The sequence below is a fragment of the Gorilla gorilla genome, chromosome 18 (assembly GCF_029281585.2).
Source record: "Gorilla gorilla gorilla isolate KB3781 chromosome 18, NHGRI_mGorGor1-v2.1_pri, whole genome shotgun sequence".
Taxonomy (NCBI): domain Eukaryota; kingdom Metazoa; phylum Chordata; class Mammalia; order Primates; family Hominidae; genus Gorilla; species Gorilla gorilla.
In genome coordinates, this window is record NC_073242.2 from 104,135,614 (window position 1) to 104,162,572 (window position 26,959).

The 26,959-nt window shown below is 52.7% G+C and overlaps 2 protein-coding genes across 20 annotated transcripts in view; one reads left to right on the forward strand and one right to left on the reverse strand.

Annotated features, from left to right (window-relative positions):
* Positions 1 to 3,766: 3,766 nt before the first annotated feature.
* LOC115932827 (uncharacterized) lies at positions 3,767 to 26,390 on the reverse strand. Of its 15 annotated transcripts, none has more exons than XR_010131381.1 (6): positions 26,067 to 26,390; positions 14,898 to 15,590; positions 13,710 to 13,850; positions 9,857 to 9,919; positions 6,898 to 7,575; positions 3,767 to 4,079 (listed from the first exon to the last, which is right to left on the reverse strand). XR_010131381.1 is itself a non-coding variant. In XM_055366558.2 (6 exons), the coding sequence occupies exons 3-6, from the start codon at positions 13,833 to 13,835 to the stop codon at positions 3,778 to 3,780; spliced, it is 963 nt and encodes a 320-aa protein (XP_055222533.1). In that variant the 5' UTR covers positions 13,836 to 13,850; positions 14,898 to 15,590; positions 26,285 to 26,388; the 3' UTR covers positions 3,767 to 3,777. The 15 variants fall into 15 exon arrangements, 5 of the variants coding, with proteins under 5 accessions (XP_055222533.1, XP_055222536.1, XP_063555840.1 ...); XR_010131383.1 differs by having other exon boundaries at positions 26,285 to 26,388; XR_010131384.1 differs by having other exon boundaries at positions 6,898 to 7,578; positions 26,285 to 26,388.
* The window catches only part of LOC115932828 (serine/threonine-protein phosphatase 2A regulatory subunit B'' subunit beta-like), a 57,393-nt gene continuing 56,535 nt past the window's right edge, over positions 26,102 to 26,959 (forward strand). For all 5 annotated transcript variants that reach the window (XR_010131380.1, XM_055366517.2, XM_055366519.2 and 2 more), the window contains exon 1: positions 26,102 to 26,959. Coding sequence is in view for 4 of the 5 variants with exons in the window: in XM_055366517.2 (XP_055222492.1) it covers positions 26,102 to 26,959 (858 nt within the window). In the remaining variant the exon portion in view is untranslated.

Consider the following 26,959-nt stretch of genomic DNA (forward strand, 5'->3'; position numbering starts at 1 on the left):
CCCCAACCCCGGGATAAACCATGACCTCAGCCGACCGGCCTTTGGGGGGTCCTGGTGTCCCCTCCCCCAACCCCGGGATAAACCATGACCTCAGCCGACCAGGCCTTTGGGGGGTCCTGGTGTCCCCTCCCCCTAGAGTGGCTCAGGTGGGTTTCCCTCTGAGGTCAAGCCTGCATCCCGGGGACCCTGCCTCCGTGGGCACCTGGTGGGATGGGCCGTCACCGCCTCCCTGGAGAGCTGAGAATCCAGGGAGACACCCAACGTGAGGACGATGGTGACATCATGATGACAGTGAAGACCAGCCCTGCGGCCACCGCTCCAGCGTTGGAAGCCAGAGACCCCCGCCACCTCCATCCAAGCCTTTCAGACGAGATTGGGTTGACTTGACGCTGTGGCAAGGGGGTGTTTTCCTGGCTGATATGACAACACTTTGCACAGAGCCCCCTCCAGGAATCGCCCCACAACTCCCGAGACCCACCGGCTCGTGCCTTTGGGGGCTCAGGAGAAGAGGGGCCCCCTGCACTCCGTTCACACGTGTGCGATGAGACACACCTGCCCTCCCGCCCCCCGCGTGGCTTCTAAACACGATGCTGCAGCCTCTGAGAGGGTGCACCTGCTAGCGGCACCACCTCTGACCCCACTGGAGTTTTCTCTGCATGCAGATGTGGCTTTCATCTGCCCGGAACCCTCAGTACCGTCCCCAGCGGTCACCTAAGGCTCATCGGATGCACGCGGGAAAGACATAAGCCCCAGAGGTGTTTTCCCTGTTTTCTGGAGCTCATGATCATTTGGTGGCAAGATCTAGAACTTAGGGGGTTTGATTCTAGAATGTCTTCTATTTTTTAATCTTTTTCTTTTATTTTCTATTTATTTATTTATTTATTTATTTATTTATTTATTTATTCCTTTATTCATTTATTTTAGACAGTTTCTTTCTCTCACCCAGGCTGGAGTGCAATGGCACGATCTCGGCTCACTGCAACCTCCGCCTCCCGGGTTCAAGCGATTCTCCTGCCTCAGCCTCTCGAGTAGCTGGGATTACAGGCTCCCACCACCACACCCAGCTAATTTTTTGTATTTTTAGCAGAGAGAGGGTTGCACCATGTTGGCCAGGCTGGTCTCGAACTCTTGACCTCAGGTGATCCACCCGCCTTGTCCTCCCAAAGTGCTGGGATGACAGGCGTGAACCACCGCACCCGGCCCCTCCCAGGTATTTATGCACCCACCGTCGACAGCTCTTGGTTGAGAGAGACTCTGGAGGGTGCGGTTAATTCTGTGGTTCTCCCAACCTACCACTCAGGAGGGCTCCATCACCCAGAGAGGCCCCTAAGCATGCAAAGGAAGCTGGACTCGAGGTCTCCATGCTCTGAGCAAGAAAGAGAGCGGAGACACAGCTGCATACAGACCCCTTCCCTTTGTCCTTGTCATGGAATATCTGAGCTCCCAATCAGCCCTGCAGGCTGCTGGGCAACCCTTCAACCCTCCACCTTGCCATCCTCCTCTCCACCCTAAGCCTGCCTCCCTGTCTTGGTTCTCGGAATACACAGAGGTTTTTCCCAGCTCAGAGTCTTTGCACACGCTGATCCTTCTTCCTGCATTGCTTTTCCCTGCGCACAGCCAGCTCCTCCTTCTTGCTTCTTTTCAGCACTTTTTTTTTTTTTGGAGACGGAGTCTCGCTCTGTCGCCCAGGCTGGAGTGCAGTGGCACGATCTCGGCTCACTGCAAGCTCCGCCTCCCGGGTTCATGCCATTCTCCCGTCTCCGCCTCCCGAGTAGCTGGGACTACAGGCGCCCGCCACCAGGCCCAGCTAATTTTTTGTATTTTTAGCAGAGAGGCGGGTTGCACCTTGTTGGCCAGGCTGGTCTCGAACTCTTGACCTCAGATGATCCACCCGCCTTGGCCTCCCAAAGTGCTGGGATGACTGGTGTGAGCCACCGCACGTGGCCTGCTTGTGATGAGTTCTTTTGGAGAAATGAACTCACAGCGTGTTGAGATGGGGGAAAACACGGGTACCAACTTTGGCTGCTCCTGGAGCTGTCTTTGAAGGGGTAATGATATTTTAAAAATACTGAAGGGGCCAGGTATGGTGGCTCACGCCTGGAATCCCAGCACTTTGGGAGGCCGAGGCAGGTGGATCACCTGAGGTCAGGAGTTCGAGACCAGCCTGACTAACATAGTGAAACCCCATCTCTACTAAAAATACAAAATTAGCCAGGCGTGGTGGCGGGTGCCTGTAATTCCAGCTACTCCGGAGGCTGAGGCAGGAGGATCACTTGAACCCGGGAGGCAGAGGTTGCAGTGAGCCAAGTTCACCCACTGCACTCTAGCCTGGGCAATAAGAGCAAGACTCCATCTCAAAAAAAAAAAAAAAAAGGCAAGGCCAGATGCGCTGGCTCACGCCTGTCATCCCAGCACTTTAAGAGGCTGAGACGGATGGATCACCTGAGGTCAGAAGCTCGAGACCAGCCTGACTAAGATAGTGAAACCCGGTCTCTACTAAAAATACAAAATTACCCAGGCGTGGTGGCACATGCCTGTAATCCCAGCTACTCGGGAGGCTGAGGCAGGAGGATTGCTTCAACCCGGGAGCAGAGGTTGCAGTGAGCCGAGTTCGCCCACTGCACTCCAGCCTAGACAGTAAGAGCAAGACTCTGTCTCAAAAAAAAAAAAAAAATAGGCCAGGTGCGGTAGCTCATGCCTGTCATCCCAGCACTTTGGGAGGCTGAGGCGGGCAGATCATGAGGTCAGGAGTTCAAGACCAGCCTAACTAAGATAGTGAAACCCCGTCTCTACTAAAAATACAAAATTAGCCGGGCGTGGTGGTGCACACATGTAATCCCAGCTACTCGGGAGGCTGAGGCAGGAGGATCGCTTGAACCCGGCAGCAGAAGTTGCAGTGAGCCAAGATTGCACCATTGCACTCCAGCCTGGGCAATGAGAGCAAGACCATCTCAAAAAAAAAAAAAAAAAAGGCCAGACATGGTGGCTCACGCCTGTCATCCCAGCACTTTGGGAGGCTGAGGCGGGTGGATCATGAGGTCGGGAGTTCAAGACCAGCCTAACTAAGATAGTGAAACCCCGTCTCTACTAAAAATACAAAATTACCCAGGCGTGGTGGCAGGTGCCTGTAGTCCCAGCTACTCGGGAGACTGAGGCAGGAGGATGCCTTGAACCCGGAAGCAGAGGTTGCCGTGAGCCAAGATCACACGCCATTGCACTCCAGCCTAGGTAACAAGAGCGAGACTCTGTCTCAAAAAAAAAAAAAAAAAAAAAAAAACTCACCACAAGCAGCAGTTAGATGCTATTTTCTTTGTCTACTCGCTGCTGATCTCTGCAGTAGAGAGGAGGGAACCTCACACACCCCACCACGTACCCAGCACCTGGAACAGCATTCACAGCTCCGTGGACACTCAACAAGCGTTCACTGAAAGCCCCACTCAGCCAGGGCAGGGCCGGGAGGCTGTGACAGAAAGGAGAAAGAAGACGCGCATTTGGGGACAGCTCCCCAGGGGCCCGTCCATCAGCCAGGACCACTTCCAGGCTGTTTTTCTTCCCCGTCTCCGAGGCTGAGCAGGTGATAAATCTTTCACCGAAGCCGGGGCTTTGCAGGACGGAGCCGGCTGCCACCTACATGGTGTGGCTCTAGGGACCCCAGGAACTCCCCACACACCGTCCGCGTCCAGAAATCCCCCTGCCGCACCCCAACCCGGCCGCAGGTGCCTCAAAGTCCTTCCTTTCTTCCTCAGGGTAAGAAATTAACGGCAGCTGTGAAAACACTCATTTTATCTGGGTGGCGAAATACATTAGACAGGGGCCTGCCGTTAACACCTTCGCCCCAACGAGTTTATCCGGATTCCCGTCAGGACCTGGGAGGTCTGGACAGAGAAGGCTCCGGGGTCCCAAGAACCAGGACAGACGGGAGGCGGGAGCAGGTGGGGGCTCTGAGAGTTTGCAGAGTGAAAGTTTTCTCACACGGAGGCTGCTGGTGCAGGACCTCCAGCCAGGAATGCAGGGACGTCCCTTAGATGTTCTCCGACGGCCCCTCACGACACCCTGACGTCCTGGCCTGTGTGCTGGGTCTGCAGCATGAAAACAGTTGTTTTTATTATTATTATTATTATATTATTTTTGAGACAGAGTTTTTGCTCTGTTGCCCAGCCTGGAGTGCAATGGTGCGATCTCGGCTCACTGCAACCTCCGCCTCCCGGGTTCAAGCGATTCTCCTGCCTCAGCCTCCCGAGTAGCTGGGATTGCAGGCACCTGCCACCACCACACCCAGCTAATTTTGTATTTTTAGTACAGACAGGGTTTCTCCATGTTGGTCAGGCTGGTCTCGAGCTCCTGACCTCATGATCCACCCACCTCGGCCTCCCAAACGGCTGGGATGACAGGCGTGAGCCACCATGCCCAGCTAAGTTTGTATTTTTAGTAGAGACAGGCTTTCTCCATGTTGGTCAGGCTGGTCTCGAGCTCCTGACCTCATGATCCACCCACCTCGGCCTCCCAAAGGGCTGGGATGACAGGCGTGCACCACCATGCCCAGCTAAGTTTGTATTTTTAGTAGAGATGGGGTTTCACCGTGTTAGCCAGGATGGTCTCGAGCTCCTGACCTCAAGCGATCCGCCAGCCTCGGCCCCCCAAAGTGCTGGGATGACAGGCGTGAGCCACCGCGCCCGGCCTTGTTTTTATTATTTTTGAGATGGCATCTTGCTCTGTCGCCCAGGCTGGAGTGCGGTGGTGAGATCACAGCTCGCCACAGCCTCCAACTCCTGGGCTAAAGCGATCCTCCCACCTCAGCCTCTTCAGGAGCCGGGGCGACAGGCACCCGTGTCACTACGCCCACTAATTTGTCTTTTATCATTTTTAGAGACACGGTCTCGTTATGTTACCCAAGCTGGGGGACTCAAACTCCTGGCCTCCAGCGACCCCTGTGCCTCGGCCTCCCATAGTGCTGGGATTGCAGGTGTGAGCCACCACGCCTGGCCCAAAACAAAATTTACAGAGCAGGACAAGCGCGGTGGCTCACGCCTGTCATCCCAGCACTTTGGGAGGTGGAGGCGGGCGGATCACTTGAGGTCAGGAGCTTGAGACCAGCCTGGCCGATGTGGTGAAACCTCATGTCTACCTAAAAAAACACAAAAATTAGCCAGGTGTGGTGGCAGGCGTCTGTAGTCCCAGCTACTCAGGAGGCTGAGGCAGGAGAATCGCTTGAACCTGGGAGGTGGAGGTTGCAGTGAGCCGAGATCGTGCCACTGCAGTCCAGCCTGGCTGACAGAGTGAGACTACATCTCAAAAAGAAAAGGAAAAGGAAAAAGAAAGAAGGAAGGAAGGAAAGAAAGGGAAGGAAGGAAGGAAAGAAAGGGAAGGAAGGAAGAAAGGGAGGCAGGGGAGGGAAGGGAGGGAAGGAAAGAAGAGAAGGAAGGAAGGAAAGGAAGGAAGAGAAGGAAAGAAGGGAAGGAAGGAAGGAAGGGAGGGAAGGGAGGGAAGGAAGGGAGGAAAGGAAGGAAGAGAAGGAAGGAAGGGAGGGAAGGGAGGGAAGGAAGGGAAGGAAGGAAAGGAAGGAAGAGAAGGAAGGGAGGGAAGGAAGGGAAGGAAGGAAGGGAAGGAAGGAAGGAAAGGAAGGGAAGGAAGGAAGAGAAGGAAGGAAAGGAAGGAAGGAAGGAAAGGAAGGAAAGGAAGAGAAGGAAGGAAGGGAGGGAAGGAAGGAAAGGAAGGGAAGGAAGGAAAGGAACAAAGGAAAGGAAGGAAGAGAAGGAAGGAAGGAAGGGAGGGAAGGGAGGGAAAGGAAGGAAGGGAGGGAAGGGAGGGAGGGAAGGAAGGGAGGGAAGGGAAGGAAGGGAGGGAAGGGAGGGAGGGAAGGAAGGGAGGGAAGGGAAGGAAGGGAGGAAGGAAGGAAAGGAAGGAAGGGAGGTAGGGGAGGGAAGGGAAGGAAGGAAGGAAGGAAAGAAGAAGGGCTGTTTCCAAAGAGTTTTCCTGGCAAGAGAAATGCCTGTGCCACAATTTAAGTGGACAAAATTCTATCTAGAGAAGCACATTGTGTGAATAAATTGGGATTCCCAATTTATTAAACCTGTGAGTGTGGTCTCTCTTCTCAGGGCCGGTCATAGCGGCTTATAAAAAGAACAGAGAGGCCGGGCGCGGTGGCTCACACCCATAATCCCAGCACTTTGGGAGGCTGAGGCGGGCGGATCACCTGAGGTCAGGAGCTTGAGACCAGCCTGGCCAACACGGTGAAACCCCGTCTCTAGTAAATATACAAAAATTAGCGGGGCTTGGTGGCAGGTGCCTGTAATCTCAGCTATTGGGAGGCTGAGGCAGGAGAATCGCTTGAACCCGGGAGACGGAGGTTGCAGTGAGCTGAGATCACACCATTGCACTCCAGCCTCGGCAACAGAGAGAGACTCATCTCAAAAAATAAAAATAAAAATTCCATGGGGAAATGAGCTAGAATGTGTATCCCCAGCTGTTCTCTAAAGACTGAGGGTATTTGTGCTGTTAGGTGTCTCAAAGTTTTCTCGAATTAATTTATTTTTTTCCTTTATCATCTTCCAGAACTTTCTGCCAGCAGCCTGTGTGCATTTCTTTTGCAAGCAGAAGGCAGCCCTTTTTTTTTATGTTAAAATCAAAGAGCCGGTTTCTTTCTGGCTTTGTCAGGAGGATGCGGTACGGTGACCGGCCCCAGGGCTGCACGGACCCCGTTTTGTGGGGACACACGTGGGCAGAGTGGCTGAGATAGGAGGGGAACAGGTGCCCTCCCTCCTGTGGTGGGCACAGTGCCTCGGGCTGGGGCAGGGAGAAGGCACTGCCACACAACGCCCTGATTATTCTATTCTGTTGCAGAGCCGTGGGCAGGACCCCCTCAGGCAGGTGAGCCCCAGGTGAGCCACCCTGCCTCACCTTGCATGTAGGCCGGGGAGGTGACCCCACCCGCAGGTCACAGACACGGGTGTTCTTACGGGAAGCCAGAGCGTCCTGTGTGGCGAGGTGCCCGGGGAGGCAGTGGTGGGGGGTGGATTGGCAGAAGCAAGTTGTTTTCTGAGACGCAGCCCCTGTGATGTGGGAGCCGGGCAGCCGGGGTTTGCAGACATTTCTCGGTAATATTTGTCCAGAAGCAAGATTGAGCTCTTGGCTGGAGACCGTGAGCCCACTATAGAGAGACCACGGATTCTGGCTGCCGGGAACGTGGCAATTAGCAGGATTTATGGTGTTTGCACGGCTCCCTGGGGTGGGATCCTTTTGGAGGCGGCCCTGGGGAGCACTGTGGGGTCCAGACGGTGTCTCCGGCCCGGCTTCAGAACAAGCCACGTGGCGTCCGGGAGGACCCGTTGTCAGAGGCGAATGAAACACGGTGACTCCATCTTGACTGACGGCTGGAAAATGAGGCTGGAACTTGCTGGCTGCCTTCTCAGAAAGTTCAGCATTCCTCGCCTGGAGACGTTTACGGTTAAGGGAACGAATTACACCGGGCGCGGTGGCTCACGCCTGGAATCCCAGCGCTTTGGGAGGCCGAGGCGGGTGGATCGCTTGAGGTGAGGAGTTCGAGACCAGTCTGACCAACATGGTGAAACTCCATCTCTACTAAAAACACAAAAATTAGCCGGGCGTGGTGGCGGGTGCCTGTAATCACAGCTACTCAGGAGGCTGATGCAGGAGAATGACTTGAACCCAGGAGGTGGAGGTTGCAGTGAGCAGAGATTGCACCACTGCACTCCAGCCTGGGGACAGAGTGAGACTCCATCTCAGAAAAAAAAAAAGGAAGAAATTGATAATGTTTACTGGCACGGTGGCTCATGCCTGTAATCCCAGCACTTTCGGAGGCCGAGGCGGGTGGATCACATGAGGTTGGCAGTTCGAGGCCAGCCTGACCAACACGGAGAAACCCCGTCTCTACTAAAAAAATACAAAATTAGCCGGGTGTGGTGGTGGGCACCTGTCATCCCAGCTACTCGGGAGGCTGAGGCAGGAGAATTCCTTGAACCCGGGAGGAGGAGGTTGAGGTGAGCTGAGATCGCACCACTGCACTCCAGCCTGGGCAACAAGAGCGAAACTCCATCTCAAAAAAAAAAGTATTTACTAAACAGACCCAGACTTGGGAGTGTCCAGGTATCCTAATATCTGGACAACAAAGGCGTATTCCTAATTTTGCTCTAAACATAATACCAATTCTCGGCCGGGCGCAGTGGCTCACGCCTGTAATCCCAGCACTTTGGGAGGCCGAGGCGGGCGGATCAGGAAGTCAGGGGTTCGAGACCAGCCTGGCCAATATGGTAAAACCCATCTCTATTAAAAGTACAACGATTAGCCGGGCGTGATGGCAGGTGCCTGTAGTCCCAGCTACCCAGGATCCTGAGGCAGGAGAATGGCTTGAACTCAGGAGGTGGAGGTTGCAGTGAGCTGAGATCGCGCCATTGCACTCCAGCCTGGGTGACAGAGCGAGACTCCGTCTCAAAAAATAATAACAATAATACTGATTCTTGCAAAGTATAGTAATTAAGAAAATTAATCCTTTATCACAAACCCTTGTAGCAGAGCACGTGTACCCATATAGACAATTCTTTCTTTTTTTTTTTTTTTGAGACAGAGTCTCGCTCTGTCGCCCAGGCTGGAGTGCAGCGGCATGATCTCAGCTCACTGCAACCTCCACCTCCCGGGTTCAAGTGATTCTCCTGCCTCAGTCTCCCGAGTAGCTGGGATTACAGGTGCCCACCACCACGTCCGGCTAATTTTTTGTATTTTTAGTAGAGACGGGGTTTCACCGTGCTGGCCAGGCTGGTCTCAATCTCCTGACCTCATGATCCACCTGCCCTGGCCTCCCAAAGTGCTGGGATGACAGGCGTGAAACACCGCGCCCGGCCCCATTTTACTTTCTAAATAAACTTGCTTTTATTTTGCACTGCAAACTTGCCGTGAATTCTTTCTTGCACGAGATCCAGGAACCCTCTCTTGGGGTCTCAATCCGGAGACCCCAAGATGGCCTTGGCTGCCTGGTGGTCAGGGACTCAGGGGTCCACACGGGCTCTTCTGCGGCAAAAGGGGGATACCAAAGGGACGTCCTCCCTGTCAGCCTCCTGGACAGCTCAGCGTGGGCACCTGGGGAGCCCAGAGCCGCAGCCCCACACCCACCTCCCCGCCCACCAGCTCTCAACATGCTCAGAAGCAGGAGGACGTGAGTTTGAATTTGGCGACGTTATCACCCTCTTGTTCTCCAAGCCCATCATCAGGGCTGGGAGCCGTAGTGCACACCTGTAATCCCAGCACTTTGGGAGGCCGAGATGGGAGGATCGCTGGAGCCCAGAGTTTCAGAGCAGCGTGGGCAACATAGGGAGACCCTATCTCTACAGAAAATACAAAATGAGGCTGGCACGGTGGTGCATGCCTGTGGTCCCAGTACTTGGGAGGCTGAGGCAGGAGGATTGCTTGAGCCCAAGGATTGGAGGCTGCAGTGAGCCAAGATCATGCCACTGCACCCCAGCCTGGGCAACAGACCAAGACCTTGCCTCGAAAAAAAAGAAAAGAAAAACCACATCCTTGAAGGTGCCAGGAGGGACGTTTATTTGGACCTCACGGAACGCTCTCTCGTCTTGGGGATCTGGGGGTGAACGCGGGGGTGGGGGGATGGCTTCAGCGTTCACCTCTGTGCCAGACGCAGCCCCGGGCACACGGTGAACAGTTCCTAGTGGGTTGGTGATGAAGGCCTTTCACCAGGCCCTGTTAGTTCCTCTGCGAAGTCTCCAGGGACCCAGGGGCAGGAACAGGCTTGAAATATTTGTGGGCTTATAAAGGTTTCCACCTGCCCGTAAAACGACGTTTACGAGCCCACCTCCACCTAGCAGTCACGGCCGCCTCCCCTACTCACCCCTCCGGCGGCTCCAAATCCCTGGATTATAGAAAACGGTGTGCGTGATCTCGACTCGGAGATCTGTTAGAAATACACATATTTGGGAAGAGAGGTCAGAAAGGCAGATTTAAGAATAAAGACCTTCCCTGGGGTGGGCGGGGGTGGGGGCGGTGTAAATGAAAGGCGGGATTTGGGCGGGCAGATATATCAAGCCCAGGTGTTCAAGATCACCATGGGCAATAGAGCAAGAGTCTGTCCCTACAAAAAAATTTAAAAATTAGCTGGGAGTGGTGGCACCTGTCTGTAGCCCCAGCTCCTGAGGAAGCTGAGGCGGGAGGATCACCTGAGCCCGGGAGGTTGAGGATGCAGTGAGCTGAGATTGCACCACTGCACTCCAGCCTGGGCCACAGAGCAAGAGCCTGTCCCTACAAAAAAAATTAAATATTGGCCAGGTGTGATGCTGTATGTCTGTAGTCCCAGCTCCTCAGGAGGCTGAAGAGGGAGGAACACCTGAGCCCAGGAGGTGGAGGCTGCAGTGAGCTGAGATTGCACCACTGCACTCCAGCCTCGGCCACAGACCAAGATCCTGTCCCTACAAAAAAAAAATTAAATATTGGCCAGGTGTGATGCTGTATGTCTGTAGTCCCAGCTCCTCAGGAGGCTGAAGAGGGAGGAACACCTGAGCCCAGGAGGTGGAGGCTGCAGTGAGCTGAGACTGTACCACTGCACTCCAGCCTGGGCCACAGAGCAAGAGCCTGTCTCTCAAAACAAGGAAGAGAAAAAGGAGGACACTGAAGGATGCTGATGCCGGGGACAAGCTCAGGAGGACAAGGACAGAACTGAACACTTCCTTCCATGTATGTCTCCTAGAAACGTATGTGCCTATGTCTGCATCTTTCGGATAAACTATTTTTCATCTAAATATGTTCTCTTGCATTAAAAAATAATAATAAACACCGGGTCGGGCGCAGTGGCTCACGCCTGTCATCCCAGAACTTTGGGAGGCCGAGGCGGGCGGATCACGAGGTCAGGAGATCGAGACCATCCGGGCTAACACAGCAAAATCCCATCTCCACTAAAAATGCAAAAAATTAGCCGGGTGTGGTGGCGGGCGCCTGTCATCCCAGCTACTCGGGAAGCTGAGGCAGGAGAATGGCGTAAACCCGGGAGGCAAAGGTTGCAGTGAGCCGAGATCACACCACTGCACTCCAGCCTGGGTGACAGAGCGAGACTCCGTCTCAAAAGCAAACTAACAAACAAAAATGGCTCACACGGTGAATTTTATGTTCTGTACGTGTTATGTACCACGGTAAACAAACAGGAAAACAAGACTCAGAAACCATTCATCAGCCACCATGTGAAAACCAGGCCTCGGGCCGGGCACGGTAGCTCACGCCTGTCATCCCAGGACTTTGGGAGGCTGAGGCGGGCGGATCACAAGGTCAGGAGTTCGAGACCAGCCTGGCCAACATGGTGAAACCCTGTGTCTACTAAAAATACAAAAAATTAGCCAGGCGTGGTGGTGGGCGCCTGTCATCCCAGCTACTCAGAAGGCTGAGGCAGGAGAATCACTTGAACCAGGAGGTGGAGGTTGCAGTGATCCGAGATCACGCCACTGCACTCCAGCCTGGGCGACATAGCGAGACTCCGTCTCAGAAACAAACTAACAAACAAAAATGGCCCACACGGTGAATTTTATGTTCTGTACCTCTTACGTACCACAGTAAACGAACAGGAAAACAAGACTCGGAAAGCATTCATCAGCCACCACGTGAAAACCACCCCTTGATCCATTTTTATAATTAATTTCAGACAGTCAGGTATTTGGTTTAAGAGCTGTGGGAGTCCACACTATCTGGGGTGCTCGGATGCTTAATTGCAAAATAATTAGAGAAAATTGGTGACTGCTTTCATCAGGGTGAAAAGTCTCGCTCTGTCGCCCAGGCTGGAGTGCAGTGGTGCGATCTCGGCTCACTGCAAGCTCCGCTTCCCGGGTTCACGCCATTCTCCTGCCTCAGCCTCCGGAGTAGCTGGGACTACAGGCGCCCACCACCACGCCCAGCTAATTTTTTTTGTATTTTTAGTAGAGACGGGGTTTCACTATGTTAGCCAGGATGGTCTTGATCTCCTGACCTCGTGATCCACCCGCCTGGGCCTCCCAAAGTGCTGGGATGACAGGTGTGAGCCACCGCGCCCGGCCCCAATTTATTTATTTATTTATTTATTTATTTATTTATTTAGACACAGTCTCAGTCTGTCACCGAGGCTGGAGTGCAGTGGTGCGATCTCGGCTCACTGCAACCTCCGCCTCCCGGGTTCAAGCAATTCTCCTGCCTCAGCCTCCCAAGTAGCTGGAATTACAGGCGCCCGCCACCGTGACCAGGTGATTTTTGTATTTTTAGTAGAGACAGGGTTTCACCATGTTGGCCAGGCTGGTCTCAAACTCCTGACCTCAGGTGATCTGCCCACCTCGGCCTCTCAAAGCGCTGGGATGACAGGCGTGAGCCAACGTGCCCGGCCCAAAAGTAGCCGCTTTTAACACTATAACTAAAGCAAGCTGCTTTGGGGCAGATATCAGCAACATTCTTTTTTTTTTTTTTTTTTTTTTTGAGTCAGAGTTTCAGTCTTTGTCACCCAGGATGGAGTGAAACGGTGTGATCTCAGCTCATTGCCACCTCGGCCTTTCGGGTTCAAGTGATTCTCCTGCCTCAGCCTCCTGAGTAGCTGGGATTACAGGCGCATGCCACCATGCCCAGGTGATTTTTGTATTTTTAGTAGAGACGGGGTTTCGCCACGTTGGCCAGGCTGGTCTCGAACTCCTGACCTCAGGTGATCCGCCCGCCTCAGCCTCCCAAAGTGCTGGGATGACAGGCGTGAGCCACCGCGCCCGGCCTAAAAGTAGCTGCTTTTAACACTACAAGGAAAGCCGTGGGCAAGTGTGGTTGTGGGCAAGCAGATTCCCAGATATAAAATCCAGGACCCAGGCTCTTTTCCACAGCTCACCGTGGAGCCCATCGCAATGCCTGGGATCCACCTGGCCACCAGGTCCTTGCACCCCACAGTCACGACAGCTGCCCTGGGTCCCCGGGGCCGTGGAATTCTCCAGATCTGCCAGTCTCGCCTGAATTGGAGTAGCTCTTCCCAGAAAACCTCTGCAAACCCCAGCCGAGGCTCAACAGCCTGGCTGCCACGGGTGCCGAGAACCAGGCATGCCCACGGAGGTGAGAGCAGGTGGGAGACAGAGCTGATGCTTGAATAGGACCCACACGTTCCTCCCACCGAGAGGTCCGAAGGCAGCCACGCGCGGTGACTCACGCCTGTCATCCCAGCACTTCGGGAAGCCGAGGCGGGTGGATCACCTGAGGTCAGGAGTTCAAGCCCAGCCTGGCCAACATGGAGAAACCCCGTCTCTACTAAAAATACAAAAATTAGCTGGGTGTGGTGGCAGGTGACTGTCATCCCAGCTACTCAGGACGCTGAGGCAGGAGAATCGCTTGAACCGGGAGGCGGAGGTTGCAGTGAGCCGAGATCATGCCACCGCACTCCAGCCTGGGTGACAGAGCGAGACTCTGCCTCAAAAAAAATAAAATAAAGTAAAACAAAAATAAAATAAAATGTATTCTGATGTCTGGACACCATGGTTCATACCCATAATCCCAGCAGTTTGGGAGGCTGGGACAGGAGGATCACTTGAGGCCAGGAGTTCAAAACCAGCCTGGGCATATAGGGAGAACCTCTCTCTACAAAAAAACTTAACTGGGGATGGTGTTGTGCACCTATAGTCCAAGTGTCCCAGTCTGTTCTCAGGTTGCTAATAAAGGCATAACCAAGATGGGGTAATTTATAAAGGAAAGAGGTTTAATGGACTCACAGTTCCACATGGCTGGGGAGGCCTCACAATCATGGCGGAAGATGAAGAAGGAGCAAAGTCACATCTGGGAGGCTGAGGAGGGTGGATCACCTGAGGTGAGGAGTTTGAGATCAACGTGGCCAACATGGTGAAACCTCGTTTCTATTAAAAATACAAAAAATTAGCCAGGTGTGGTGGCGGGCGCCTGTAATCCCAGCTACTTGGGAGGCAGAGGTTGCAGTGAGCCGAGATCATGCCATTGCACTCCAGCCTGGGTGACAAGAGCGAGACTCTGTCTCAAAAAAAAAAAAAAAAAAAAATCAGATCTCATGAGACCTATTCACTACCACGAGAACAGTCTGGGGGAAACTGACCCTATGATTCAATTCTCTCCACCTGGCCCTGCCCTTGACATGTGGGGATGATAACCGTTCAAGGTAAACCTTGGGAGGAGACATAGCCAAACCATGTCACCCAGGTACTCGGGAGAAACCGCGTCACCCAGCTACTCAGGAGAAACAGCATCACCCAGCTACTCGGGAGAAATGGCATCACCCAGGTACTCCGGAGAAACAGCGTCACCCAGATACTTGGGAGAAACCACGTCACCCAGCTACTCGGGAGAAACTGCGTCACCCAGCTACTCAGGAGAAACGGTGTCACCCAGCTACTCGGGAGAAACGGCGTCACCAGCTACTCAGGAGAAGCCGCGTCACCCAACTACTTGGGAGAAACGGCGTCACCAGCTACTCGGGAGAAATGGCGTCAGTCAGCTACTCTGGAGAAACGACATCACCAGCTACTCTGGGGAAATAGTGTCACCCAGCTACTCTGGAGAAGCCGCGTCACCCAGGTACTCGGGAGAAACGGCGTCACCCAGCTACTCCAGAGAAACAGCATCCTCCAGCTACTCGGGAGAAGCCACGTTGCCCGGCTACTTGGGGAGCTGAGGAGGGAGGATCCCTTGAGCCTGAGAGTCCAAGGCTACAGGAGCGAGACCCTGTCTCAAAAAAATATATATATATATAAATAAAGCAATAAAATAGACTGTGGTGATGGTGGCACAAGTCTCTGCATGCAGAAAGCCACGGGTTGGAAGAGTTTAAACGGATACATTGTCAGCTGTGTAAATTATCTCTCTATACAGCTCTTTTCTGGAAAACCAGTGAATGTGACGCACTGTATTCATGGCTAAGGGGCCAAACTCACATGACCATTTGCAGAAATGCAGGAAAAGCATTTGAGCAAAGGCAGTGCCTTTTCACGATAAAAATTCAGTCAACCCAGAAGCGGACAGAAAGTTCCTCAAGCCGCTGAAGATCCAGAAGACGGTGCTGGCCGGTGGCCGCGATGAAGGTCGCTCTGGGCGCCGCTGGGTAAAGCGTCAGACGCACTCTGTGTCAGAATACAGTCCAGGAAGGAAGAGCTTCTCCGAGGCGTCAAAAGTCATGCATTGCCCTGGCCTGGGTCAGGAACCATCAGTCTTGTCATCCCAGAGACTCTCCCAGCACCCAGGGAATAAATGAGACATTGGAACAGGCTGCAATCCCACCCCGGTAGATGGGGCCGTTTGATTTCTCTTCCATCTACATGATGCGCATCACATAAAAAGGCAACTGTGTGGCCGGGCGAGTTGGCTCACGCCTGTCATCCCCGCACTTTGGGAGGCCGAGGCGGGAGGATCACTCGAGGTCGGGAGTTCGAGACCAGCCTGGCCAACATGGTGAAACCGCGTCTCCACTAAAAATACAAAAGTAGCCGGGCGTGGTGGCGGGTGCCTGTAATCCCAGCTACTCGGGAGGCTGAGACAGGAGGATCGCTTGAACCCGGGAGGTGGAGTCTGCAGCGAGCCGAGATCACACAGGTGTGCTCCAAGCTGGGCAACAGAAGGAGACCCTGTCTCTAAAATAAAATAAAATAAAATAAATAAAATGAAATAAAATAAAAATAATAATAAATTTAAATAAATTTAAATGCATATCTAAATGAATATATAAATTTAAATTTAAATTTAAATTTAAACAAATTTGATTATTATTATATATTTATTGTATATTATTTATTACTTAAACTTATTAAATAAATTTAAATCGTTTTTTAAATTAAATTATAATTTCCCTCATGACATTTAAATTATATATATTTAAATGAAAATGTCATGAGGGAAATTATAACTATATTTCATTTAAAATACGTTAACAAAGCAAATGTTATCACAGAGCATTTACAACAAAGCACTTTTGGTGACTTTAAAAGCAGATCACACAAACAATATCACAGTGTTTTAGATCAAACGGGGACTACAAATGTCCGTTAAGGGTTTTGTGGGTTTTTTTTTTTTTCGGTACGATGTTAAAACAGATTTTGTCAAGAGTTATTACCTCCTCGAACAAAAAGCACATTGTTGTCTCAGGGAAAAAAGAAAAACACAATTATGCTATTCAGTTTGTGGCTACAAAGATATACTGTCATATAAAGTAATAAAAACGGGGAAAACAACATAAAATAAGAGTTAGACGGATTAAACGACTTCATAGGAACTTGAGGAAAAGGAAGCAAAGTCCCTTTACTGAGAGCGCTTTTAGGGACGCATAATCAATACTAAAGTTTATATATCCTGCCTCAGGACTTGATTTAAAAATTCTTCTATTTATTAAATAAGTTGACGTTGTTTTGAGATGTAATGAAATGGCCGCAGCAGGTGCGGAGGCCGATTTTTGAGGGGGGCAGGTGGAGCACGGCTGGCCTTGTGCAGCCCTCTGCTGAGTGTGCGTGATTTCTACTGCAAATGCTCACTGTCAAGACACGAACCATTCCCGTTTATCTCAAAGAGGACTTATTTAATAACTCCAACATCGTGTCCTTTCCTATAATTCCAGCATTGTGTCCTTTCCTTGAAAGAAAGGACACAAAGAAGTGCAGAGGTGGCTGGGTGCGGTGGCTTATGCCTATAATCCCAGCACTTTGGGAGGCTGAGGTGGGTGAATCACCTGAGGTCAGGAGTTCGAGACCAGCCTGGCCAACAAGGTGAAACCCCCGTCTCTACTAAAAATACAAAAATTAGCCAGGCATGATGGTGCACGCCTGTAATCCCAGCTACTCGGGAGGCTGAGGCAAGAGAACCGCTTGAACTGAGAGGTGGAGGTTGCGGTGAGCCGAGATCACGCCACTGCATTCCAGCCTGGGAGACAGAGAGAGACGCCGTCTCAAAAAATAATAATAATAATAATTAGCCGGGCATGATGGCAGGTGCCTGTAATCCCAGCTACTCGGGAGGCTGAGGCAGGAGAACCGCTTGAACTGGGAGGCGGAGGTTGTGGTGACCTGAGATCGTACCACTGCACTCCAGCTTGGGCAACAGCGCAAGACTCCATCTCAAAAAAAAAAAAAAAAAGAAAAGAAAAAAAAGAAAAGAAAAAAAGAAAAAATAAGTTCAGAGTTTGCAGACGTGAACCCTACATTACCCAAACGTTGTCCTTTCCGGAGAGAAATCGCGTGGCTATGATTTAGGACGATTTCTACTTCCAACCTTTAGGAAAATGACAAAGAGGAAGTTAAATGTCTACGCTGGGGACCCCCCGAGCCTGTCCAGGTTGCACCGTCATGAAGCTGTTCAATTTGCACACAGCACCTGACAGCCCTGGGGTTTTACGCTGACAATGACCGTGCTGTGGTTCCCACCTTCCAGGGTTCAGGAAGGACCTGCCAGCCTTTACGCTTTGCCGCCCCAGCACGCAGGTGGCAACTGTGGCAGAGAAGGGAAAATGGGAGCTCAGGAGGTCTCATAGGGAGAGCAGCGATCCGACTGTGGGTCCCAGGGTGGGCTCTGAATCTCAGCCCCACCTCGTGTGGGGGACAAAGCCCCACTTTCTCCAAGGGGCTTCCTCAGCTGGGAAGTGGGAACCAGGGTGCCCCCCTAAACGAGGCATACTCTTCACTCCAGCATCAGGTTCCTGCCAGGGACTCCAAGTCAGGAGGCCAAGCTCCTGCGCGGCCTGGGTGGCCGCTCACCTGCGCGGACCCTCTTCTGAGTGGGGAGAAAGCTGCTTCCCCCAGTTCTTCCCTGGGCAACCCCCCTGCCAGCTGCAAGGACACACACGCACACACAGAACCACGTGCTCATACAGTCACAGGCTCACGCACTCACACGTACCCTCACACACACAGAGACACAGCCACGTGCTCACAGGATCATACATGCACTCAGCTCATACAATCACACACACTCACATGTACCCTCACACACACAGCCACCCGCTCATATGATCACACACGCGCACACAGAACCACGTGCTCAGTCACAGGCTCAGTCACATGTACCCTCACACACACACAGCCACGTGCTCATAGATCATACATGCACTCAGCTCATACAATCACACACATTCACACGTACCCTCACACACAAATAGCCACGTGCTCAGTCACACGCTCACACACTCACACGTACCCTCACACACACATACAGCCATGTGCTCATAGGATCATACATGCACTCAGCTCAATCACACACACTCACATGTACCCTCACACACACAGCCACCTGCTCATATGATCACACATGCACACACATACCCTCACACACACACAAATAGCCACATGCTCAGTCACACACTCACTCACACATACCCTCATACAGAGCCAAATGCTGAATCACACACACATACCCTCACACACACACACATACTCATACGTTCACACTCACGCACTCACACGTACCCTCACACACATACCCTCATACACACACACACAGCCACGTGCTCATACGATCACACACGCACTCACACGTACCCTCACACAGCCACGTGCTCATTCATGCACTCACACACTCATACATACCCTCACACACATGCGCACACACACAGCCACGTGCTCAATCACACACGCACTCACACGTACCCTCACACACAGCCACGTGCTCATACGATCACACACGCACTCACATGTACCCTCACACACACAGCCACGTGCTCATACATTCATGCACTCACACACTCACACGTACCCTCACACACACACACGTACACACAGCCACGTGCTCAAGCACACAGTACTCACACATACCCACACACACACACAACCACGTGCTCACACAGTACTCACACATACCCTCATACATACACACACACAGCCACGTGCTCATACATTCATGCACTCACACACTCATACGTACCCTCACACACATGCGCACACACACAGCCACGTGCTCAATCACACATGCACTCACACGTACCCTCACACACACACACACAGCCACGTGCTCATATGCTCACACATGCACTCACATGTACCCTCACAGCCACGTGCTCATACGTTCATGCACTCACACACACCCTCACACACATGCACACACACATACAGCCACGTGCTCAATCACACACGCACTCACACGTACCCTCACACACACATAGTCACACATCAAAGCATTTTCATAGATAGCTTGTTTCTAGCTTTTATCATTGGATATTCTATTTTTCCTTACAAGCCTCGATGGACTCAGAAACGTCACTTTGGAGATTCTACAAAAAGAATGTTTCCAAGTTGGTGACTCGAAACATTTAAAGTGATCCTCCCATCTCCTTGTAGCTGGGCCTACAGGCACGTGCCACCATGCCTGGCTAATCTAGTGTATTTTTTTTTTTTTTTTTTTGCAGAGACGGGATCTTGCTGTGTTGTCCAGGCTGGTCTCAAACTCCTGAACTCAAGGAACCTACCCACCTCTACTTCCCAAAGTGCTGGGATGACAGGCTGGAGTCCCAACGCCCTTGTTTCATTTATCGAGGGAACAAACATGTATTAGGAAGCTACCGTGAAGATAGTTCCATGGTGTAATGGTGAACATTCTGGACTCTGAATGTGTGTGTCTGAAAGCTACTGTGTGACAGGTGCCATTCTATTTCCCGGGGTCCCTGTAGTGAGAGAAACAGACCAAGGAGAAACCTTCCTGTCCTCGGCGGCTTACGTTCTGATTGGTGGGGGCTGGGTGGGGCTGTGATGGGTGGGTGAAACCCAGACAGCCAGCAGGCACACAATTCGCTGTCATAATGTCAACATTCTTCTCCATAAAGTCTTTCTTCTGGCCGGGCGCGGTGGCTCACGCCTGTAATCCCAGCACTTTGGGAGGTCGAGGCAGGAGGATTGCTTGAGGCCAAGAGTTTGAGACCAGCCTGGGCAACATAGTCAGACCCCATCTCTAGAAAAAAATAAAAAAATTAGGCGGGCATGGCGGTACACGCCTGCAGTCTCAGCTACTCGGGAGGCTGAGGGTGGAGGATCACTTGAGCCTAGGAGGTCAAGACAGCAGCTATGATCGTACAACCACACTCCAGCCTGGGTAACGGAGTGAGACCCTGTCTTGGAAGGAAGAGAGAAAGAGAGAGGAAGGAAGAGAGAAAGAGAGAGGAAGGAAGAGAGAAAGAGAGAGGAAGGAAGAGAGAAAGAGAGAGGAAGGAAGAGAGAAAGAGATAGAAAGAAAGAGAGAGAAAAAGAAATCTCAGCTCCAAGTATTACCAAGAAAAATAAGAGATGGCACATAGGAAAACCTGTTTCTAACGAGCTCAAGAACGGGCCAAGTTCAATCAGAGATATGCATGACATTTATTATTATCATGAACACCACCAAAATAGATGCAGTTAGGGGGTGATACAAAATGCTGGCCAGGCACGGTGACTCACATCTGTAATCCCAGCACTTTTCGGAGGCCGAGACGGGCAGATCTCCTGAGGTCAGGAGTTCGAGACCAGCCTGGCCAACACGGCAAAACCCAGTCTCTACTAAAAATATAAAAGGTAGCCGGGCGTGGTAGCAGGTGCCTGTAATCCCAGCTACTTGGGAGGCTGAGGCAGGAGAATCGCTTGAACCCGGGAGGTGGCTCCAGCCTGGGCGATAAGAGCAAAAACTACGTCTCAAAAAAAAAAATAAAGAGAGAGAGAGAGAAAAGAAAATGCCATCTGCGTGCTCTTTGCAAACATTTCCTCCCGAAAGTCTCCTAGAATGATAAAAGCAACCACACAGCCTAGCCACCTAGAATCTGGGTCCGCTTGTTCCAGGCTCAGAATCTTTTTCCTTTCAGCCAGTCTCATCTTCAGGGCTGTCAACACCGCGTGCAGGGCCGCAGGATTTATAGGTAATGATATGCTTCTAATTCTCCATTACCTCCAAAGATTTCATCTTCCCCTTTTCTAAATCCTTCTTAGGAGATACTTGTCAGGTTCATCTGGCCCAGCAGCTTCTGACAAGGGGACCCCGCTCATCCCCGTCATCTCTGTGACTTCATGTAAATAGCGGCACGTGGCGGCTGCCTTTGGCCCTCGGCCCCGAATCCATTGCAGAGTCTCACTTCCATTAATTCTTAATTTGTGACCACGCTTCCTTTTTTGTTCTGTGTTTAAATGGAGATGTGATTAGTAAGGTAATAGGAGAAAGCCGGGGTCCTCACGATGCAACGTGCATTTCTGCGCCTTATAGAATATTGGATAGGCGTCATTATTTCTTCCAGCAGCAGAGTGCATTCCGACATCTGATTGCTTGAACCGTGATATTTCCATACGCCATCCATCACCCCAGCCACAGCGGCATGCTGAATATTCAGATTAAATTGGAACTTTTTCCCTATGAATAAGGGATTTCATTCTATCCTATAAGATACACTGTCTCCGGGGAGAGGAAATTGAGTTGAAGGTTGCTGAAAATTGTATTATCCAAATACAGAGTTCTTTTCCTTATCATCAAAACCTGAAACACAGCCGTGGGGAACCGAGAGGTCAGGAGAGAATTCAATTAGAGATGAAAATGGAAAAGGGAGCATTTTTCCACTTATGTTTTATTTTGCCAAGCAGGTGGCAGCGGGCGCTGCTCGGGACAAAAGGGGCGATGTGTGAAGGGTTTTTGGTTTCTGTAAGATGGATGAGGACACAGCCTCAAGGAGTTATGAAGAGGCAGGAAAACCTCTACAGCAAATGTTCCATCCTCTCCTTTGCCGGTTTTGGAGGAGGTATCTGTGAGAGTTCCTGGCCTCTTCCTGCCACAGTTATGGTGGTTTTTTTTTTTTTTTTTGGAGGGAGTCTCGCTCTGTCACCCAGGCTGGAGTACAGCAGCGCGATCTCGGCTCACTGCAACCTCCGCCTCCACCGGGTTCAAGCGATTCTCCTGCCTCAGCTTCCCGAGTAGCTGGGATGACAGGTGCATGCCACCACATCTGGCTAATTTTTGGATTTTTAGTACAGATGGGGCTTCACCATATTGGCCAGGCTGGTCTCGAACTCCTGACCTTGTGATCCGCCCACCTCGGCCTCCCAAAGTGCTGGGATTATAGGAGTGAGCCACCACGCCCGGCCCACAGTTAGGGTCTAAACTGTGCACGCTGCCTGGAGTCCCCACCTCTCCTCACCTGAAATATGCACTCAGAAATGTGTTTCCAAAACCTGCAGAATGCAGACCCACACTACTTTCCTATTTATTTATTCATTTTGAGACAGAGTCTCGCTCTGTCGCCAGGCTGGAGTGCAGGGGCACGATCTCTGTTCACTGCAATCTCCACCTCCCGGGTTCAAGCGATTCTCCTGCCTCAGCCTCCCGAGTTGCTGGGGTTACAGGTGCCTGCCACCACGCCCAGCTAATATTTGTATTTTTAGTAGAGACGGGGTTTTACCACGTTGGCCAGGCTGGTTTCGATCTCTTGACCTCGTGATCCACCCGTGTCGGCCTCCCAAAGTGCTGGGATGACAGATGTGAGCCACTGTGCTCGGCTGGGGTTTTGTTTTTTGTTTTTTGTTTGTTTGTTTGTTTTGTTTGTTTTAAGTCATCGTGCGGAATGCAAGCGGCAGATATAAACTTGATCCCTCTTTGACCTCTCACTGCACGCACCTAGCTGGGAGCTTTGGGTTGGCGCAGGACCAGGGAGATCCTACTTGCCAGGTGCTTCCTCTGAGGCATCTCCAGGTCTGGAGCTCTAGCGTTCGATCAACCACCCAGGTCTGCGGTGCAAAGGCCGACTGAGATCCAGAGCATGTCATACAGTGGGTGAGTTTGCATTTCTGAGCAGCTGCAGGTGGGGCAGAGGCTGCAGAGGCTGTGGCCACACAGGAGACCCGGGCTCAGGTGGATGAAGGAAGGAGCTTCTCTCCCTCTACAACCGCTGTGGCTCCCTCCTTCCTCACCTCCCTGGGAAGCGCTGACCCAGCTCTTTGTTCCTGGACCTACATCCCACAGAGGAGCAGAGTCTTCCGGAATCTTCCTCGCTACTCTTCCCTCCCCATTCTCGCTTTTTATTTTATTTTTATTTATTTTTTCGAGAGGGAGTCTCGCTCTGCTGTCCAGGCTGGAGTGCAATGCTGTGATCTCGGCTCACTGCAACGTCTGTCTCCTGGGTTCAAGCGAGTCTCCTGCCTCAGTCTCCCAAGTAGCTGGAATTATAGGCACCCGCCATCATGCCCAGCTAATTTTTGTATTTTTGTAAAGACGGGGTTTCACCATGTTGGCCAGGCTGGTCTCGAACTCCTGACCTCAGGTGATCCGCCTGCCTCAGCTTCCCAAAGTGCTGGGATGACAGGTGTGAGCCACCACGTCTGGCTAATTTTTGTATTTTTGTAGAGACGGGGTTTCACCATGTTGGCCAGGCTGGTCTCGAACTCCTGACCTCAGGTGATCCGCCCGCCTCAGCTTCCCAAAGTGCTGGGATTACAGGTGTGAGCCACTACGTCTGGCTGCTTTTTAAAATTTAATGTTTTTAGGGACAGAGTCTTTCATTCCTGCCTAGGCTGGAGTGCGGTGGTGAGATGTCGGCTCACTGAAGCCTCAACCTCCCAGGCTCAAACGATCCTCCCACCTCAGCCTCCCAAGTAGCTGGGACCCACAGGCGCACGCCAGGATGCCCAGCTAATTTTTAAATATTCTCTAGAGATGGAGTCTCGCCATGTTGCCCAGGCTGGTCTTGACCTCCTGGGCTTAAACAATCCTCCTGCCTCGGCCTCCCAAAGTGTTGGGATGACAGGTGTGAGCCACCATGCCTGGCTAATTTTTGTATTTTTGTAGAGACGGGGTTTCACCATGTTGGCCAGGCTGGTCTTGAACTCCTGACCTCAGGTGATCCACCGCCTCGGCCTCTCAAAGTGCTGGGATGACAGGCATGAGCCACTGCAATCTCCCGGCCTGCCCTCACCTTTCTCTCCCCAGGACAATTCTGGTGGCCACCCACCACCCCTGCAAGACGGACAGACCCGAACGGGCAGGGCGTCCATCCGGCTGTGGAGCAGCTTGGATAATTGCAGCTGGCCACATCCCAGCAAACTCTGCAACACCTCAGGCCCTGCCAGCCTTGGGGGCCCGACAGCACCTCTTTGTTCTCCCAGAGCAAAGCCTGCACGGAGTGGGCCCCCGGGCCCCAGCACAGACTGAAGGCGCATTCTGTTTCTGCCCTGAGTTGATTTCTGTCCTGTTGGCCCTGGGCCTCACCACACTGTGCCCCAGTAACCTGGCAGAGAAAGGCCTCTTGTGCAGGCATTCAAAGGAAACCCTTTCCCCTCAAAACCGCAGTGATGCTTCCAACAGTGACTCGCAGCTCATCGAAACACCCAGAATGAAAAGCACGTTTGTTCCTTGAAAAGACGTCTGTGTCCGATACACACTCAAACAGAGAATTGTATTAATACATTCACTTCCCTCCAGAAATCACAGCATCGCACACACACACAAACGTTTGCTTCCCAGTTAGGAAAAACAACTTCACAGAATTCCTGCGTGATGGCGCTCTTCTGACAAAGTACACTCGGATTTTTATATCCAATCACGAAACACAAACTGAAATTCAAATCATTATGTACACAACACAAAACTATCATTTATGAGTGATTTCAACCGGGTGCGGTGGCTCACGCCTGTAATCCCAACGCTTTGGGAGGCAGAGACAGAGGCAAAGGCAGGAAGATTGCTTGAGGCCAGGAGTGTGAGACCAGCAAGACCTCGTCTCTATAAACAATAAAATTAAAAATTAGCCGGGCATGGTGGCGCGTGCCTGTTGTCCCAGCTGCTTGGAAGGCTGAGGTGGGAGGATCGCTTGAGCCAGGAGATCAAGGCTGCACTGAGCTAAGATCGCAGCCTGGGTGACGGAGCAAAACCCTGTCTCAAACGAACAAAAAGAGTTATTTAGGCCGGGCATGGTAGCTCATGCCTGTAATCCCAGCACTCTGGGAGGCCGAGGCGGGTGGATCACTTGAGGTCAGGAGTTCGAGACCATCCTGGCTAATACGGTGAAACCCTGTCTCTACCAAAAATACAAAAATTAGCCAGGCGTGGTGGCGGGCGCCTGTAATCCCAGCTACTCGGGAGGCTGAGGCAGGAGGATCCCTTGAACCCGGGAGGCGGAGGTTACAGTGAGCTGAGATCTTGCCATCGCACTCCAGCCTGGGTGACAGAGCGAGACTCCAACTCAAAAAAAATAAATAAAAGTAAAAAAAGAGTTACTTTTTTTTTTTTTTGAGACAAAGTCTGGCTCTGTCGCCCAGGCTGGAGTGCAATGGTGTGATCTCAGCTCACTGCAACCTCCACCTCCTGGGTTCAAGCAATTCTCCCGCCTCAGCCTCCCGAGTAGCTGGGACTACAGGCACACGCCACCATGCCCGGCTAATTTTTGTATTTTTAGTAGAGATGGGGGTTTCACTATGCTGGCCAGGCTGGTCTCGAACTCCTGACTTCGTGATCTGCCCGCTTCAGCCTCCCAAAGTGCTGGGATTACAGACGTGAGCCACCGCGCCCGGCCAATAGTTACTTATTGAGTCTAGCTCGATTTATGCAGCTCAGAAGTAGGAGAACCTGGCTCATAAAAGACCTTGAAATTACTCTCTAATAGGGTGCAACACCAGGTGAAACCCTATTTTGATAAAAAATGAATAAAAATCGGGGCAAGATGTAAAGGAGACAGGTGCATGTGTGCCAGACAGATGATAATGCAGTGTTTTTATGGATACTGTTAAAAGCAGAAACAAAAACAACCATCGGGTAAAGTTATTTAACTAATGTCACCTCCCTGGACGCGGATGATTTTTGCAATTTTCAACGCACTTCACGCTCACCCCTGAACACCAACGTTTAAAGTGGTCCAACTCCTCCAACCTGTTTCTACTGTTTGATAAGCAAAGCTAAAGTAAACGGGGCCCTTTGGGTCCCAGGTAGCCCGCTGTTACTGAAAAGTTTGGTCTTTTCCTCGCGCGCTCCCGCAGGACGCACGCTCGCTCCCGAGCTCGGCGGGCGCGCACCCCGCATGCTCGCTCGTTCCCGGTGCCTCCCACTGCGCAGGCGCACTCCCGTCCCCCAGCCCCACCCGCTCACACACCTCCCAGCCTCCGGCTTGCGCCCCGCGGGCAGCCACTGCGCATGCTCACCCGACCGGCCTCCTGAACTCCGCTCCTCCACCGGTATGCACGGCGCATGCTCCATGCGGAGGTTCCACCCTCCCCTCGCTCTGGCAGGCACGCATTGCGCATGCTCGCATCTCGGCAACTCTAAGACTGCCACGCTGCCATGGGCCGCGCCTCTAAAACTCCTAAACGCAGAAAGAGCTCGGGCGCTACGGCCGCCACAGCCCCTCCCTCGTCCTCACCGCAGCCGCTTGGCCCCACCAAAGCCTCCTGCAAAAGCTCCGAGGGCCGCGGGGCGCGCGTGGCTAGCGGCGGCGTCGCCTCGTGATGACATCGTCGCGATGACGCGGCGCAGTGACGTGAACGCGGGCGCCCTTGTTTGGGAGCGCGGCCGGCGCGCCCGTTTTGAAGCTCCCCTGAGCAGCGCGGGCCGGACCGCCCCGCCTCCTCGGTCCCCGCGCCCCGCGAGTCCGCGCAGTTCCCGAGGTGCGGGCCCTGTTCTCTGCGCCGCGCCCCCTCAGCGGGCCGTGCTCGCATCACCGGGGCGGGGCGGGGCGCGGGCGTCCGGGGGCGCCCCGGGCCCAGCCCCCGCCATGCCGCCCGGCAAAGTGCTGCAGCCGGTCCTGAAGATGAAGGTGGACGAGCTGTTCCTGTACTGGCTCAGCGAGGCCAGCACGCAGCGGATGCTGCAGGACTGCCTGCGCCGGATCAAGGCGCCCGGGCGGGACCAGCCGACCGCGGGGGACGGGGAGCAGCCCGGGGCCTGGCCCACAGCCCCGCTCGCCGCCCCCAGGTCCAGCGGGCTCGAGCCCCCGGGAACCCCCGGGCCGGGCCCTGCGCTGCCCGTGGGCGCCGCCTCCAGCCCCAGGAACGCGCCCCACGCTCGAGGCACCCGTAGATCCGCAGGGACGAAAGTA

Coding starts and splice junctions, on each gene's coding strand:
- LOC115932827 (XM_055366558.2), bottom strand. CDS start 13,835: ATGTTGGCCACGTTGATCTCAAACTCCTCACCTCAGGTGATCCACCCT. Junction 9,920..13,709: donor CTCCCCAGCCATGTGGAACT/GTGAGTCCATTA, acceptor TATTTCTAACAG/ATCTCCGAGTCGAGATCACG. Junction 7,429..9,856: donor GATTTGGAGCCGCCGGAGGG/GTGAGTAGGGGA, acceptor AAACGTCTCCAG/GCGAGGAATGCTGAACTTTC.